This window comes from Telopea speciosissima, chromosome 9 (genome assembly GCF_018873765.1).
Source record: "Telopea speciosissima isolate NSW1024214 ecotype Mountain lineage chromosome 9, Tspe_v1, whole genome shotgun sequence".
Taxonomy (NCBI): domain Eukaryota; kingdom Viridiplantae; phylum Streptophyta; class Magnoliopsida; order Proteales; family Proteaceae; genus Telopea; species Telopea speciosissima.
In genome coordinates this window covers 18,385,570-18,403,660 of record NC_057924.1, presented here as the reverse complement: position 1 = coordinate 18,403,660, position 18,091 = coordinate 18,385,570, and the positions used below count along the sequence as shown (strand labels likewise).

Here is an 18,091-nt window from a genome sequence, read left to right as displayed (position 1 = left end):
TACTGTATATTTCGCATTTTGTTAATGCGTGTGATGGCACTTTAGAAGTTATCTGTATATTTTGTATCATGTTAAAATAAACTATATAATATTAAAAATAAATACAGCATATTGAATTGATAAAATAAACTCCCAAGTTAATATTGAAATGAAAAATAAACTCTCATGATTAAGATAAAATAATATATAAAAAAAAATGATCACAATCATAGAAAGAATTGTTAAACTCCCTATTACATAAGACAATCATCTATCTACTAACTATGACATTCCAACTTCCCTTGCCAGTACATTAGCAATTCGAATCCTAGTTTCATTAATCTCTCTAGCCCAATAACGCTAACTTATCTGTGATACTGAAGGGACATAGTCTTTATGAACGGGGTTAAGTTCATCAGGATCTACCTCTGCTAGGTCATCACTTAATCTCATTAAATCTTCATCTGCAATATGCTCATCTCTGATGAAGTTATGAAGTCCACAACATGCTAGCACAATGTGAGCTTGGTCTTGCAAGGAGTAACCATTCATTTGTCTTAACAACTTGAATTTATTCTTCAATACTCCAAATGTACGTTCAATGACATTCCTAAGAGATGAATGTCTATAATTGAATAATTCATTTGCTGTTGTTGGTTTTCTCCTGTTCTCTCTGTAGTCTGGTAGATCGTACCTCTCACCTCTAAATGGTATGAGATATCCAGTTTGACTTGCATATCCGGAATCGACAACATAATATTTTCCTACAAGTAGAAGTATTTACATTATTACACAACATACACAAATATATTGTGTATGACTGAAATGGTTCCCAAAAATACTTGGAGGCGGATGAGAAAATCTCAAATCTGGATTACTCCTTGCTGCTTCAAAGACTCTGCAATCATTCGCACTTCCTTCTCAGCCCGTATACACAAATGTGAATCGCATGTCAAAAGTGCATACACACATCACATTTTGTGTAGTAATCCCCTTCCGATTTCTATATCGGATTTGATCTCCCCATGGGACTATCGCATGAATGTGAGTACCATCTATGGCACCAATGCAATCCTAAGACAGAAGCAAAATGAAAAAGTGAAAAAAAAAAAGGGTTTTTTATAATTACCACCCCAAAATCTTTATTATCTACTATTACCCCCCCCCCCCCCCAAAAACTTTCAAATAACTGTTACCCCCCTCTGTTGCATACTAATAACAAACTGACCCCCACCGTTACATTTTCGTAACGGAGAGGGTTAGTCGTGACAGTTTGCCGTTGTCACGGATTTTTTAAGACCAAAATACCCTTTTGGGGTGATAATTGTAAAAAAAAAAAAAAAAAAAAACCCATCACCGTCCCTTCTCCTCCTCCTTCTCCTTCTTCTTCTTCTTCTTCCTCTTCTTCCTCCTCTGCAACCCCAACCCCAAAATGTGGCTGCCATCAAACCAAAATCAAAAACCTTGGACCGATAGAAAATTCAGGTTTTTTTCAGGCCCATTTGAAAAACCCAATTAAATTCTCACCCATATAAGTGGCGTCTGGAGTACCCTGATGTGGGTATTCCAATAGTTCTTGATTTCATTGTCCGTTCTTCCGGGTAATCTACCAGCAATTAGAGACCATCTAAATATTTGAAAAAAGTCCCAAATGAGTTCATACTGGAAGTGCTTTCAGATTCTCAATTAAATGTGTAATCGAAAAGAATTGATGAGAAGGAAAGAGAAGGGGGCTTACTTGTTTCCAAGTAAACTATGGAGTTTGATGATGAGCTCGTCTTCTTCTTCAGTAAAATTGCCTCTTTTGAGATCAGGCCTCAGGTAATTTATCCATCAGGCCTCAGGTAATTTATCCATCTTAATCTGCAACTCTTTCCACAACGCAGCAAACCTGAAACACACACATAAATGGAGAGAAAGAGAGTTAGAGAGGAAGTAACGATGGGTTTTCTCTAGCTTGGCTGATTTGGGTTAGGTTAATCCTAAATGGGTTACCTGCGGCTCTGGGGAGAGATCTCCAGCAGCCCTCGCCATGGGCTCTGTTGTAGTTGATGAGGCGCTGATCTTCTTCTTTGGTCCATGCACCTTTGTTGGTGTGGGCTTTCTCACAGCAAAGAGAACGACCCATCTGTCTATCTCTCTTCTATGTGTTCTGCTGCTGCTTCTTTTATGTGTTTTGTGCCCTTTTAATTAGAGAGAGAGAGGATTTATGGAAAGGAGTACTGGAACAAAGGAACGAGAGGATTTATATGAGGAAGAAACTCTTGAGTACCAATTGAGTCGAACCCTTTCGTGGGCATTTGACCGACTTAGTGAGGAAGACGAGTAGTTACAAGATAGGATCAGAAAAGAGATGCTCAATGCTGAATGGGATTTGGTAGGTAGGTCTACTTTTTCATGAGAGTTAAAAGAAATTAAACGAAATCTCATCATTTAAACGAGAGGGAGAGGGAGAGAGATTTCTCTTTCCATATTTTTGTTATTTGATTTCTGTAAAGGTTGTTCTAGAAAGAATTTGATCCAATGAAACTGGTTTTATGCAGAGGAGGAAGAAGAAGAAGAAGGACGAGAAAGAGGAGGAGAAGGGACGGTGATGGGTTTTTTTTTTTTTTTTTTACAATTACCACCCCAAAACCCCAAAAGGTTATTTTGGTCCTAAAAAATTCGTGACAACGGCACACTGTCACGACTAACCCTCTCCGTTACAGAAATGTAACGGTGGGGGTCAGTTAGTTATTAGTATGCAACAGAGGGGGGTAACAGTTGTTTGAAAGTTTTTGGGGGGGTAATAGTAGATAGTAAAGATTTTGGGGTGGTAATTGTAAAAAACCCAAAAAAAAAAAAAGAAGTTGCATATGAATATAATTGACAGTGTCTGGGATTTGAGCATATATATACTATCCAAGTTTACCTTAAAGTACAGATAGTATTTGGGATTCTGGTCAATCTCTTTGGATACTCGATTGAAATTTGATGGTTTGATCTTCTCCTTAGCTAAGTTCCGCATCACAACCAATACATTTTAGAAAATACGGTTAATTGTTTCTCCCGAGTATTGAAACTTATTCTATACATCCCTATTGCTTGCACCTTTACCAACCATCCAAAGGAACATTGCAATTTGTTCATCAACACGTACATAACGTGTGTCCTCCAATCAACCCCTATGAGTCACCCATGAACATAGGTTTTCAAAAACATGCTTCTCCATCCTAAATTCTTCATAACATATGGTTGGGTGCCCATTCAACATCTCATTAACAAACACAGAGCCTTGGTATATACTAGTTCTACAAGGTTCCCTATCACGAATCAACATACTCAACAACGGAATTGTATGAAAAAGTACGATATCTTCATCACTGGATGAATCATCTAAATTATCTGAAGATATTGACTATATAGTAAAACTTAAACAATCTCAACATTCAAACATAAATCCAAGTACGAAATAAAAAAATTAAAAAGACAAATACACTTGTTCAAATAGTATCAAATAAAACATCATCTGCAAAGCTACAGGCACTACTTTAAACCATCAAGTATCCAAGCCCTTTTTTCAGATTTATCTGTAATAAAAATCTCCCTCCATACTGGATCAACACACATACGATCAATAGCCTTCACATACTGGTCCTTAGGAGCATCATCAATGCTGTCCAGTATAGCTTGACAAGCACTAGCACTATATTCTGATGTAGCACGAGCACCTCGAATTGGAGATGTGGCAAAAGTACTCGTCGCTTTCTCCATTTTCCAATTCATATATCTACCAAGTTGGTTCAATGAAGTTACTGCATCTCTAGTTAGACTCTTTTTTCTACGGGCTGGCAGTGTACTATCACGGGGTCTTTTGTTCGAGTTCTCGTTTTCCTCAAAACCATCTATATCATCATGGAATCTCTCAGTGGGGGGAGGTGTATACACTCTATCTATATTATCTTCATTACCCTCTGTCATGTCAATAATAGGATCGGTGTTGCACGATCGTATGTTCCCTAGCGCATACGAGTCTCCAAAGATGATACACAACTCTGGCCAATAGGATAATCCATTTTTCTTAAATTTAGACCATATTGGATTTGACTGAAAAATATAATAACAATAATAAGATTAATTACATAAAAAATTATAATTAATTAATGCTGTAGATGATTATTTATATCTAAACTTTTCATAAATAATGTCTATATATGTTTACCTGTATTGCTCTATCCCAGACTGACTCATCATCAACTGTGGCTATCCTTGTCATAGAATTCCACCCAAAACCCATTGTATCCAGTAGCTTTTTGAAGTTACTGTATTCTATCCGCAGCTTATAAATCTTATTACGTAATTGTTCCTTCGAAATGGCACGTCCCAGATAATTCTCCATACCGGATTTAATGTCATTCCAATCAGTTTTGTTGGACGTACTAGCAGTCTTATTCCTGCGTTTCACATTATCAATCATGAATTCAATAAAAAAATTTAACTCAACTTGTGTCCATTTGACATTGTCAATGCTACTACTAGCCATATGTCCTGTATATAAAAAATGTTCACATTGTATTCTTCATAGGTACTATCATACCAAATTAAGGTCAAAATCAGTAAGAAATGGTTTACAAGCCAACAGGAGAATCCAGACTCAGTTCAACAAAGAATTCATGAGCAATCTTTAAAAACAAAGATCCGTTACAACACAATCAACCGATTGGGTGATTTCATATTCTTCTATCTGTCTCCTCCCATAATAGAAGGACAGATATGACATTTCATAGGAGGGAGACACAATCGGATTGGCCGATTCGATTCGATTTGGATCACATCATGCGAACTGGTATGGGCTGATACTTGGGGTTCAATCAGAATCGATACTAGATCCAATACCCCAAAAAAAAATGATATTTACAAGCCTTGCAGGCTGATTCTCAGCCAATACGGTCCGATTGGGAGCGGTATTGACAGAGACCGATACCCTCCTCAATACCAATTCCTAAAACCATGATCAGAGGTGACCATTGGGCCTCTTATAGTTCGTGGGCTTTCTTTTGACTATAAGAAAAGTGCAAAATTGCTGCACATTTTCTCTTACAGCCAATCATCAAAAAAATAAATAAGAAAATCTCATTGTCATACACCCTCACACTCTCTTGCCAACCAGATACTTTAAAGTTATGTTTGGATGTCAACAAAAGAAAAGTACAAACATAATAAGACCAAAATTATGATGATACAATGATTGATTTGTGTTTTTCTCTCTCCAAATATCCCAATGAAGAAGCCTATTTTTTTTATGAAAGTGTAATCACACAAACCACAACTGAAGAAGCATATGTTGGCCACCATCGTTCTTGGTACCGGTAGTTGTAGTCGACAGTGGCATAGCAACTGCTTTTAAGGCTGAAACTCACGATTCCTTTTACAATAGATTAGACCTTCTCATCTAATAAAAACTGTTTTCAAAACCAAATACATATCATACCAAAACAAATACCGAATTGGTACAATATTGGTATTGAAAATATATATTGTATTCTGTACAGTACGGTTTCAATTCTTTATTTTTCAGATCTTATTTTATATCCTTTAAAGACAATTAGTCAGTGCCTATAGAGTGGAATGGATTTTTTTTTCTTCACGTTGTGCCTTTAAGGCTTAATTCTAATCCATGATTCAAAAGATGTGTTTAACTGATGTCATGAATTTCTCCCTTGCTCCCTACCATTTATGAAATTTTCCTCTATCAGTTACTTGCAAAGATGGAGTTATTATCTGCAACAGTGATGAGTGCTGCAATGGCTTCATTCTGCTTTGTTCTCATATGCTTTTGTGTTCTGCTACTAAGAATCTTCATGGGTAAATCACTGAAGCACCCTCAGTATGCTCCTGTAATGGGCACTGTCTTCCACTCGCTACTCTGTTTCAACAAAGTCTACGATCACTACACCGATGCTGCCCTCAAATATAAAACCTTTCGTCTCCTCGGTCCATCCAAAAGTGACCTCTTCACAATAAACCCTCGAAACGTCAAACACATTACTCAAAACCAACTTTGAAAAATACAGCAAGGGATTCCAAAACTATGAAATCTTAGAAGATCTATTTGGTCATGGTATCTTTAATATTAATGGCGATAAATGGGTCTTGGGTTGTTGGTCACCCATGTTCAAAGGTGGGGTTAAGAATAATGGAGAAGGTGGTATTCTAATAAGACGATTATATGAATCACGAGTCCACACCGTAGCCACCTAAACAGATATGAGGTCTCCTTTAGAAAAATTGAAGAAAAATAAAAGACTTAAGAAAAAGTACTAAAAACAAGAGGGAGCCCAAGGTAGATAGTGCATCTATCCCTCAAAAATCGAAATAATGGTTCAAAAGCTGTAAGGATGCCATATAGGTTGACAACAAGAGAACCCATATAGTCTTTTATAGCCACCTACGGTCGACTCCAAATGGATTTTGATGTAGAGTGGAGGTCTACTATACGTTTATGTTTCCAACGCTCTCACTGTGTTGCTTTCCTGTTATCAAGAGTGGTCACCTCCAAAAATAAGTCACATGCCAATCCACCCAACCAAGTCAAGATGTAGCATCATAGATAACTTAATCCTACGAAGGACACCAAAAGATGGAGGGTTGAAGCATATGAAGGACTTTAGATTGGGCGCATACTATTTGAAACAGAAGACAAATAAAAAGAGGTTTTTAAAATTTTTTTTTTTTTTTTCAAAAAAAGAAGAGAAAATAATAAACTAAAACACTTTGAACTACTTAAAAATCAGATAAATAAAATGGACAATAATCTCCCCGGCAACGGTGCTAAAAACTTATTTGAGTTAAAATAAAACCGCAAGCGTACGGGTCAATCGTAACTACGGGTCGAACACGAGGAGATATACGCCACTCTATTTAACTAACTTAAAAATAATGCAAAGTAAACCAAATTAAAGTGTTAAATTAAACTAATTATACTAACAAAAATCAATGCATCCTAACTCATAAGCATCTAACAAAATTAAGGGATTAAATTGGCGTCCTAACACATGAGCATCTAACCTATCAAACTAAAGCGAATTGAAAGGAATAAAAATGCAGCCACACATACTAACCACATAAAAAGAAATAAGAAAATAAAAATGCATCCACAAATCACAATCATATAAAATTAAAATAAAAGAAATAGATGGAGAAGAAGAAGAAGATAGAGAGAGATAGAGGAGATGGAGAATGAGGTTGAGAGTTTAGATAGTAAAACCTAGATGTGCTTGAATGAATGTAATTGAAAAGCTTGAATACTTGCATAAACTTACCATGGCCTCCTCTTCTAAATCTTCAAGTCTTGTCATCAACTTAAGAATTTAGACTAGAAGGCTTAAAACCTAAACTAGAATTAAGAAATTACAACCCAATTAAAGACTTAAATTGAAATTAAAGCATAAACTAAACCTATTATAACCATTAAATCAAAATAAAAATAAAAACAAACTAGAACTTAGAAAAGCCAAAAATCACAAATTAGAAGGAGAAGAAGAGAAGAAATTTCACTAAGTGAATGAGCAAACTTTACAAGAGAGGTAGGGGGTATTTATAGGGGAAAGGGGAGAAGAGAGAAGAGGGAAGTGTAGGAGAAATATTTCCTAAGAAAAGAGAATATTTTCTTCTCCTTCCTCCTTTACATTGCCTTGGCTCCTCAGAAAAAGCAAAAAAATAGAAAGAAGAGAAGAAGAGAATATTGTTTACATAAACCTTCTATTTCTAGAAAAGTAAATTTCTAATTCTAACTTGTGCTTCCTTTTCTTGGTAAATATCTTCTCCAGAGCAATAAAATCAAAGCATCTTTGATTTTTCAACCTTCTATAGATGAGAAAATATCTTTCAAAATAAATCTATCCCAAGTGAAATTTCAGGAATACCCTTGAAAAGTTGGAGGAGAGAGAGAGAGCGATGACTAGGATAGTGATGACTAGGATTCCACTCAATCAAATAACAAAATCCCCAATGTGTCCTCTAAAAATCATGGGGCATTAAATGTAGCCCATAAAAATCGTGGATACCTTGTGGGCCTTCAAAATTAATGGAATCTAATGGCAGTGTGGGTCCCTCCATGTGGGTAGCAGTCCTTCTCTCTCTTCAAGAATGCAAAATTATTGAAACAGCCTTGTACTTGCAGTAGATCTCCACCATTGCTTAAAAATATCTTCTATAATGTCAAAAATGTCCTTGGGCAGTGGTAGACTGACTATGGGCTTGCACTACAGCTCCTTTTTTGACCCATTATCCTTTCTTGGGCTGAAAAGAATAATCAACTGTACGATGGCCTAGACGAATGCGTATTTACGTTCCGTCACGTCCAACTTGCTCCAAATTTAGTCCTCTTTACAACCATGGAATGAAAAATGGCAACTTTACGTGAAACTTTGGACATGCAGCTCCCGATAGTCCAGAATAGCCCAAAACCTGAAAAGCACAAGAAAGCACCAAAGTAACTCTGTCCAATGTGGTAAAAGATATGTTTTATGTCACACATAAATGTGCTCATCAGTGTCAACAGAGGAAGATTGCGAGTTTCGAGTTCTCTACCAGAAACCTCAGGAATTTTGGGGTTTTCAGAATCGAGTTTGAAAACATCATTTTGGGTGATGATGGACGTCATTTGGATCGCCAGCAATGTTTTGTCGTCCGTCGAGTATTGGGTTTTTTAGATTTCAAGCACATACAGAAATCCAAAAAATAATAGATGGACAAAAAAAAAATAAACAAAGAGACAAAGACATACCTGGTGATTTAATCTGTAGCAGAGGAAGACGAAAACAAAAGATGAAGAAGATGAAGTTAGGGCTTACGATCTATGGGATTTCTACAAAATCAAAGGGTAGAGGTTAGATCTCACAAATCAGCAAGAAAAAAAATAGGTTAGGGCAGAGGAAGAAGAAGATGATGAACAGAGGAAGGAGGAGAAGAAGATGAAGTTTTGGGCTTACCCAAGTTCAATGGAGATGTGAGAGTGAGAAGTGGAGACCTCTTTTTTATCAGGCACAACTATCCCTAACCTCTTTTTTTTTTTTTGTTTCAACCAAACTGTTTCAAAAGTGAAGAAACAAGGTTTTCCTTGTTTTGTCAATAGGAGTTTTTTATGTTTTTTTTGGCCGGTTTGTTTCACTGGCACATAAAAACAAACCGGTGCACCCAAACGGTAGATTCCGTTACTAGCACAGAAAAACGCCAAAAACAAGAAACAAAAGTGTTACCAAACGGGCTCTTACAAGAGCATGGGATTGCTCCACAGTATTTTATGCCTGGGACTCCACAGCAAAAAGGGATTGCCAAAAGAAGAAATAGAACGTTGAAGGACATGGTAAGGTCAATAATGAGCAATTCTAGTTTGCTGAAGTTTCTATGGGGTGAGGCACTTAAAACTACCACTCATATTTTCAATAGAGTACCAAGAAAGTCAGTCAGGAATACCCCATTTGAACTCTGGACTGGGAGAAAACCTAGCCTTAAACATCTTCGTGTCTAGGGATGTCAAGCAGAAGCCAGGCTCTTTAACCCTCATGAGAAGGTTTTTTACCCTAAGACAGTGAGTTATTATTTTGTGGGGTATCTGGAGAGATCCAAGGTTACAGGTTCTACAATCCAGGCTCAGGAAATAGAATTGTTGAGACTACCCATGCAAAGTTTTTTGAGTGTGAGGGTGAGATGTCTGTTCCTCGCAACCTAGTTTTCGAGACCTGTTAGCACTATTTTACCTGTTGAAGGATCGTAGAGGAAATTGTGGATGACACCATTCCTGTAGTTGATAGTTTGCCCATTGGAGAGATTATTGTAGATTCAAAGGCTGAGGCACATGTTCCTATTGATTCCGCTGCTGATACTGAGCCTTTGAGGAGATCTACCAGAGGCTGCAAGTCTACCTTGCATTCAGATTATGTTAGTTATCTGAATGAACGCGAGTTTGATATTGGACAAGAGGAAGACCCAGTTACTTTTCTTCAGGTAACCAACCATAGACACTCTAACAAATGGTTAGAAGCTATTAAGGATGAGTTGTTGTCCATGCAGAGAAATTGTGTTTGGGAATTGGTTAAGATTCCTCAAGGATGCAAGGCTATTGCATCAAAGTGGATTTTTCAAAATCAAAATTTACTCTCAGGGGAAGGTGGAACGCTACAAAGCTAGACTAATAGCGAAAGGTTCCCCTCAGAGAGAAGACATTGACTACAAGGAAACCTTTTCTCCTGTTTCTTCGAAGGATTCATTCAGAATCATTATGGCCATTATAGCTCACTTTGACCTTGAGTTACATCAAATAGATGTAAAGACTGCTTTTCTGAATGGGGTTCTAGTTGAGGAAGTCTATATGAGGCAATCAGAAGGCTTTGAAGAAGATGGGAAGGAACACATAGTGTGTAGAGTGAAGAAGTCTCTCTATGGATTGAAATAATCTTCCAGACAATGGTACTTGAAGTTCGATGAGGTTGTATCATCTTTTGGTTTTACTGAAAATGTCATTGATAATTGCATCTATCTGAAGGTCAGTGGGAGTAGCAGGTTTATCTTCCTAGTGCTATATGTTGATGACATCCTACTGACAAGCAGTGATATGACGCTGCTCTTGGAGACTAAACGCTTTCTTTCAGAAAACTTTGAGATGAAGGACATGGGTGAGAGTACTTATGTTCTTGGGATTGAGATTAATCTCGACAGATGGCGAGGACTTCTCGATCTGTCCCAGTGTGCATACATTGATAGAGTTCTGAAGAGATTCAACATATCCCAGTGCTCAAAGATTGATGCACCCATTAGTAAAGGGGACAAGTTGAATAAAGGACAGTGTCTGAGGAATGATGTTGAGAGGAACTCCATAAAGGATAAGCCTTATGCTTCTGCTGTCGGGAGTTTAATGTATACACAGGTCTGCACCCATCCAGATATTGCTTTTGCAGTTAGTGTTCTTGTGAGGTTCCAGTCAGATGCAGAATTGGCACACTAGACTGCTGCCAAGAAGGTGGTGTGTTACTTGTAGAGGACAAAGGACTTCAAGCTGGTTTTTAGCAGGAGTGAGAATCTCGAGGTGGAGCTATTTCTTGGAAGAGTGTCAAGCATACCATCATTGCTTCATCCACCATGCAGACTGAGTTTGTGATATTTTTTGAAGCAACAAAGCAAGCTGTGTGGTTGAGGAATTTCATTTCTAAGCTAAAAGTTGTCGATTCGATCTCCAGGCCTTTGAGATTGTGGTGTGATAACACCTCGGCGGTTTGCTTCTCCAAGAACAACAAGAAGACAAGTAGCTCAAAGTATATTGAGATCAAGTATCTTCTTGTCAGGGAGAAGATTTGTAGCAAAGAGGTTGAGGTTGAGCATATCTTTACAGAAAAGATGGTGGTTGATCCGCTCACCAAGGCTCTTACTGTGGGAGTCTTCAGGAGAGATGTGTCTAGTATGGGTGTTGTAGACTCTTTTGATGTATTTTTTTTAGTGGGAGTTTTGTACCCATGATTTGAGCTTTATTTATGACTCAGTTTGAGCTGTTTTATTTTTACTCTGTATTGGCTATTCAATTGATTATTTATATGATTGCTGGTCTTTGAGTGAATTGTTTGTTTCTAACATATCATGGTTTATGGGTGGTATTTAGCCAAAGTTTATGGCGGTTAGCCATGGGCAGTATGCCAAAGTCTGATATCAAAGTTCAGTATCTATAAGGTTTTCAAGATAATCTGATCTTCGATCAAGAATGGACCTGTAAGGAAAAAACATTACATGTGATCACAAATTGTGTACGTTACCTTGCCTATATTCCAAAGTAATTCGAATTTATGAGTTGGATGCATTTGTGATAGTCAGATAATGGTATGCCGTTTATTGAGGCATATTTTCTGCTAGTATTCGATGTGAGCAGCTTATTAGTCATATCAAAGATGTTATAAGTGATGGAACAATATGGGGATTTATTATGGTCTATGCCATTAAAGAGATAGTTATAATAATTTGGCCTAAGTGGGAAATTGTTGGGTTTTGGGTCCAATTATTATGATTTGATTTATTGGGTCCATATTAATCACTTAAAGGAGATTTAATCCAGACCGTCCATTGTGGGGATGGATTAGGTCTGGGGTTTATTTATAGTAACCCTAGGTCCCCACCGTCACCCAATTCATTTTTGTAACTTTATTCAAGGAGTTACAGACAGATCATTGTTTTGGAAAAGACGGGAGTCATCTAGGGCGTGATAGAGCATGTGACTCTTAACCAAAAGGAGGGTTGATCTTTTGGAGATCTATTATTAAAGTTTGGATCTTCTACAAATGAGAGGAACAGGTATGAGCATTGTTCCACCTTCTATTGTTATCATTGTTGTTGTATTCTAGCCATGTGAAGATTAAAGTGATCATGTTATTATATGAATGATTGTTAAAACTAACACCCACTTCAATCCTTCCCCTCTTCCTATTTTCGTTTTGCTTTGATGTGTCGAAGCATTCACTGATGGTCGCTTTTGTTCAATATTCCATCTTTTGATTCATCAACACCTCAGTGATGGACCCCCTTCTATTATAGCATAGTGAAAGTCATCCAATTCTACTGGTTTTCATTGCCAATTTCAGCAATCAGCTTAGGTTCAATATAGTTCCACCGATTTCAGCGTGTTTTGCTCCTTTCTGCTTTCCACACCTTACAGCACAAGAAGAGTAAGGTCTACAAAAGAGGATGAAAAAAGCTCATTATGAGATGAACTTCCAAGGAATCTATTGGGCTTGAATTTAGAGTTTTTTCTTCCAGTAGATCATATGCGTCTAGATTTGCAGTAGTTGGTGTTCTAATAGTAACCTGTTAAGGATGAAAGAGTTAAACACTACATTTTCCATGGTGGGCACACCATAATATAACACCTTAGTTTACGATATATAAACAAGCATGTCGCCACAGCATTGAGTAAAACACCAACACGTACAAAGAAAGATGAAAAAGCAAATCTATGATTTTTATTGAGAAATCAATGGTTTTCTGGAGTCTTAATTTTGGTTAGTACGGAATTCCAAACTGTAGATTCAATAGCATAATCTTTCAAAAAAAGACTAAAGTATTGAACCAGTATTCCCCTACAACTACAATTTGAGTTGATTTCTTCTATGGAAAATGGAGATTTGATCTGCATGTGTATAAATATTTTAACTTCAATGTCCACTACGCCATCATTATTGTTGCAAGCACCTCCAAGTTGATGTAGTGTGGTGTGGTTATGTGTGCAACAAGGTCTGCAATAAGGTCGGGTTGGGCCGGGCCTTTTAAAACCCCAGTCCAACCCTGAGTCCCCTTAGCTGGGCCCAGGCCCAGGGCCGGTCCAGCCCTAACTCAGAGCCATAAAATTCCAACCCTGATCAGGCTAACCCTGATTGGTCCTGACCATGCCATGGAGAGGAAGGGAGATGCATGAGCTGGCTAGGCTAGGAAGAAAGTTCTTACATCTCGAATCGAGGTGGCTCTAGAGAAAGAAGAAGAAGAAAGAAAGAGGATAAAAGAGGAAGAGCAAGAAGAAGAAAGAAAAGGAAGCACCCCAATGTGCAACTTGGACCGACCCAAAGAAATTATTAAGCCTTAAACTTGAACTGCATTGAGCAGGGACATGGCTTAAGCCCTATTCAAAATTCACAAATTACCAAGACACCTCAGCCTAAATAGAGCATAGACACCCTCGGTGCAAGTATAAACATCCTGAGATGGTAATTTTATTAAATGGCTCCCTTTTGCCATATTTTTTCCCTTCTCAGGGCCTCCGTTCCATCAAGGTGATCCATTTTCATCCTATCTTTTTGTTCTTTGTGCGGAGCTTTTATCTTGTAATTTGGATATCGCCCTTCACCAAAAGAAAATAAATCATATCCACTCAGCTAGAGTTTGTAAAGCTCTTAAGCATATGGCCTTTACAGATGACATTACATTGTTTGGCCGGGACACCTCACCAGAATGTTAGTTTCAGACCGTCTTAAATACGTATTGTCTTCTTTTAGGTCAAGCTCTCAACATCTCCAAAATCAAAGCACAATTTAATCTGAATGTCCCTTCTTCGACTAAGGGATTATTATTCAAGAGATTTCACATCTCGCCACTCTCCACCTTGATCATTATTTGGGGATTCCATTTCTTGGTCGACAATTGAATCACTCTCAATGTCAAAATCTTACAGGTAGAGTCAATTAGAAGCTTCGCACTTGGAAATCTTCCTTTCTTAGGCAAGCATACCCTCATTCGATCAACTCTATCTTCTTAACTTGTATATCATATGTCTTGCTTTCAATTACGAGCTTTTATGCACAAAGAATTGGATAATATCTCCCAAAGGTTTTTCTGGTCTAGTGGCAATAAGACTTCAGGACTGAATTTAAAATTACCATCCCATATGAATTCGGCTCTTTTGGCAGAAAAGAGCATGGGAACTTCTATCCTCTCAACAGTCTTTGGAGTTGCATTATGAAGAACAAATATTTTCTGAATACCTCTTTTCTTCATGCTTCTTGACCTACTACTGGTTCTTAGGGATACAAATCGATTTTTCGCTCTAGAAACTTGTTAAGGTTATTCATGCGTATTGGTCATGGACATTCTGTTGATCCATGGACTGATCCAAGGATTCCCAATTTCCCTCCCATCCAAGCCCCATTTCCCCTTCCTCTAAGTGCTCCCTCAACGGTTGCAGATCTTATCAACCATGAATTAATCATACATTTGGAAAAAAGATTTTCGATTTCAGTGACCAGCTGAAGTAGTAACAGCAATCTTTTCCATCCCCATAACTTTCTCTCAAGAAGAAGATATTATCATTTGGCATCTAACCTGTAATGGTTCCCTTTTTTTGTATCTTCCGCGTATCTGTTGTCATTGGATGGTTCTGAATCTCCTATCAACCTTATCTGGCATCATATATGACATATTCAATCTGTCTGCTCCAAAAGTGAGGCTCTTTTTATGGAAACTTCTACTGGTCAGATCGAATTCCTCATGCTGGCCTTTCTTAATTTATGGGGGTTTAGTTTTCTAACAATTTGTCCTCTTTGTTCTTCTAACTTTGAAGATTCAAATCATATTTTTCTCAAATGCCGATTTGCAGCTTTAGTTTGGACTCCATTACAGCCAGCACTTGTTGGTCCATATAGCTATCCTTTCTCAAAGCTCTATCCAGAGCAGTAAAAACATCATCCAAATTCCATAGCTTACTAAATCAAGAAATTAGCTATTGATTTACTTCTCTAAAGACAAAACAATTAAAGAAAAGGACAGGCATTATTTTTGTTTCGTGGCAACCTCCTCAGTTCATTAAATCTATCGTGGATGATGGTTCTTGTTTCAGCGTTCCAGGCCCTGTAGGTATCGGAGAGGTCTTCATATCAGGTTTTGCAGATTTTGTGAGAATTACTTACGCTTATGTTGCTGAGGTTTTGGCTATTCGGCAAGCTTTATATGCATCACCGCAAGTAAAGGTCATCAGCATTTATGCTGGAAAGTGACAATCTTTTGATCATCAACGTTCTCGACAGTGTCGTTGAAGCTCCATGGCGAAGATCTCATATCATTGCAGGAGATAATTTTCCGATTGTCTCAATCTTGTTCAGAAGTTTGATGTCGTGATCATCCATCATGTATTCAAAGAAGGCAATTTAAGGCAATTTTGTTGCTGATGCATTAGCTATATTTGATTGTAACCACTGGCTTTTTGTAATCTGGGTTCATATTCCCATTTCCCCCCTCCTTTTATTTCTTCTCATTTAGTTTCTGATTGTAGCTTGGCTGCTAGGCCTTGTATTGTAAATTCTCCTTCAAGTAATTAAGGATACGTTACAACAACAAACAACTCAGCCTTACCCCAATTTAATGGGGTTACAACAACAACAAACAACTCAGCCTTATCCCAACGTAATGGGGTCGGCAACATGGATCCCACAAAAGAAAATTGTTTAAGTGCTTTGCAAAGCCCTCTGCTGATCCATGTTGCTCTGCTGTCTTCTGACTTCTCTTCTTCAGTTCGACTTGAAAGAATCCGTTTGTCTTTAAAAAAATGTATCTAGAGATATTAATGAAGTTCATATATAACTACTAAACTCCAGTATCTATGGGACCAGAATTAATATGAATGGAAGAACCCCAATGAGTTGACACAAAATCAAAAGTATAATTGACCCACATGAAATCCAAGTTATTAAGCTGTAACATATCAAAACAAAATTCCCTAACCCAACCATAACAACACCACACACCACCACCAACCCCCCCACCACAAAAAAAAAGGGGGGGAAAGGAAGAATAACTGATATTAACCGACTAATCTTGTTCCTTTGAGTAATTCAAATGTTGTAGGTTACGGATATCAAAATTGCTCAACTAGTATATCACAAATTCAAGATCGAACGATCAATTTTCCAATAGATTGTGAACAGACAACTACAAGCAAAATATGATTTTGTAGATACCACCCTTCCCTCGCATTATACGGCGACAAAACCTATTTCCCCCTTAAAGAACAAATGGAAAGCATGGGAGAGCAGAAAATTGAAGGAAAAAAAAAAAGGGAAAGGGGGGGGGGGGAGGGGATAGTATCCATCTAGTATATAGCTACTCTACACTAAGACCAAGTCCTACGAGGAACCATGCCAGTAAAGAGAGAGGTCTAATCAATTTTTACTCCACTCTGGAAAAAAAGTTGTGTTTAGACAAGGTTCACAGTGTTAAAGTGGGAATGCAACTTGCATGCCATTAATGGCCATCGTATCAGCAATGTTTAGGCCAAGGTTCCCGGTCTGATGAGACAAACCGAGAGGGTGTGACTTCACATCAGCACAAAAACCACATTGAACTACATCCTCTCATTACTTAATACTTTACATTTACCTGTATACTTGAAGTAACAGTTTCTGCTGGAAACATAATTCTGAGTTGGTTCTTCTGATACAATGATTAGATTAAAAATCAAGATATTCTGACTAAATGGGGAATCAAGAGTGCTGTGACAGCTAATACTAATTAGTCAACCAGAGCTGTTGATCCAAGTATTTTCCAAAGATAGATGTAACTACAGGAGAGATCTGTGATCCAAGTATTTTCAAAAGATAGATGGAACTACACGAGAGATCAACATCTCATATTTAACTATAATTTTTGGGGTCTCCAAGGAAGTATAGATTAGGTCTTCCCAACTGTAACATTTGATAAAGAAGAGGAAGATAATATCAAATTGCAACATTTCTAAGTGTCAACAAACATAAAATAAAAGCAGAGAGAATCTGAAACCTCAACTAACCAACCTAAGTAGTCATAAGAAACAGTGAAGCAGGAACAAAGAAGAGAACCAGGTCCAGCTCAATGGTGGCTAAGTATACCCAATGTGTGCACTTAGTCCAAGCCCAGTCATGGGCTTAGTTATTTAATAGTCTTTATGTTATCAAAACCAGAAATTGGAGAATGCTTGAATGATCGATTGTGATCAGCCAAGCCTATTATTTATAGCTTTAAAAATTACATTCACATGACAAAAATACCCCTGCCATAGCCGACATAGCTAGGCAGCACATAAAACACTTAAAAACATAACAATAAACACCAAAAAGACCAGAATACCCCCACAGTATTCTGGTTTACATTATTCAACACTCCCCCTCAAGTTGGAGCAAAGATGTCGATCATGCCCAACTTGACTAGATTAGGATGAAATAACTTTCTAGGCAGCCCCTTGGTGAAGACATCAGCAAGCTGATCAGCAGAGGTCACAAAGGGAATACACATCTGCCCATCTTCTAACTTCTCCTTGATGAAATGCCTATCCACCTCAACATGTTTGGTACGATCATGCTGTACTGGGTTGTGTGCTATGCTGATCGCAGCCTTGTTGTCACATTAAAACATCATAGGAAGGCGAATAGAAACACCAAGATCTTGTAGCAAACCTTTAAGCCAAAGTAACTCACAATACCTTGTACCATAGCTCGAAACTCAACTTCGGCACTAGAACGAGCAACTACATTTTGCTTCTTGCTACGCCATGTGACAAGATTTCTACCTACAAAAGAGCAATACCCAGAAATTGACTTGCGATCTGCAGAACCAGCCCAATCAGCATCGGTGTATG

The 18,091-nt window shown here is 37.8% G+C and overlaps 1 protein-coding gene across 1 annotated transcript; it reads right to left on the bottom strand.

Annotated features, from left to right (window-relative positions):
• Nucleotides 1–339: 339 nt before the first annotated feature.
• LOC122638708 lies at nt 340–1,510 on the bottom strand. The gene is made up of 2 exons (XM_043831562.1): nt 1,507–1,510; nt 340–743 (listed from the first exon to the last, which is right to left on the bottom strand). Exons 1-2 carry the CDS (start codon nt 1,508–1,510, stop codon nt 340–342), a joined length of 408 nt encoding a protein of 135 aa, XP_043687497.1.
• Between the last annotated feature and the right edge of the window lie 16,581 nt (nt 1,511–18,091).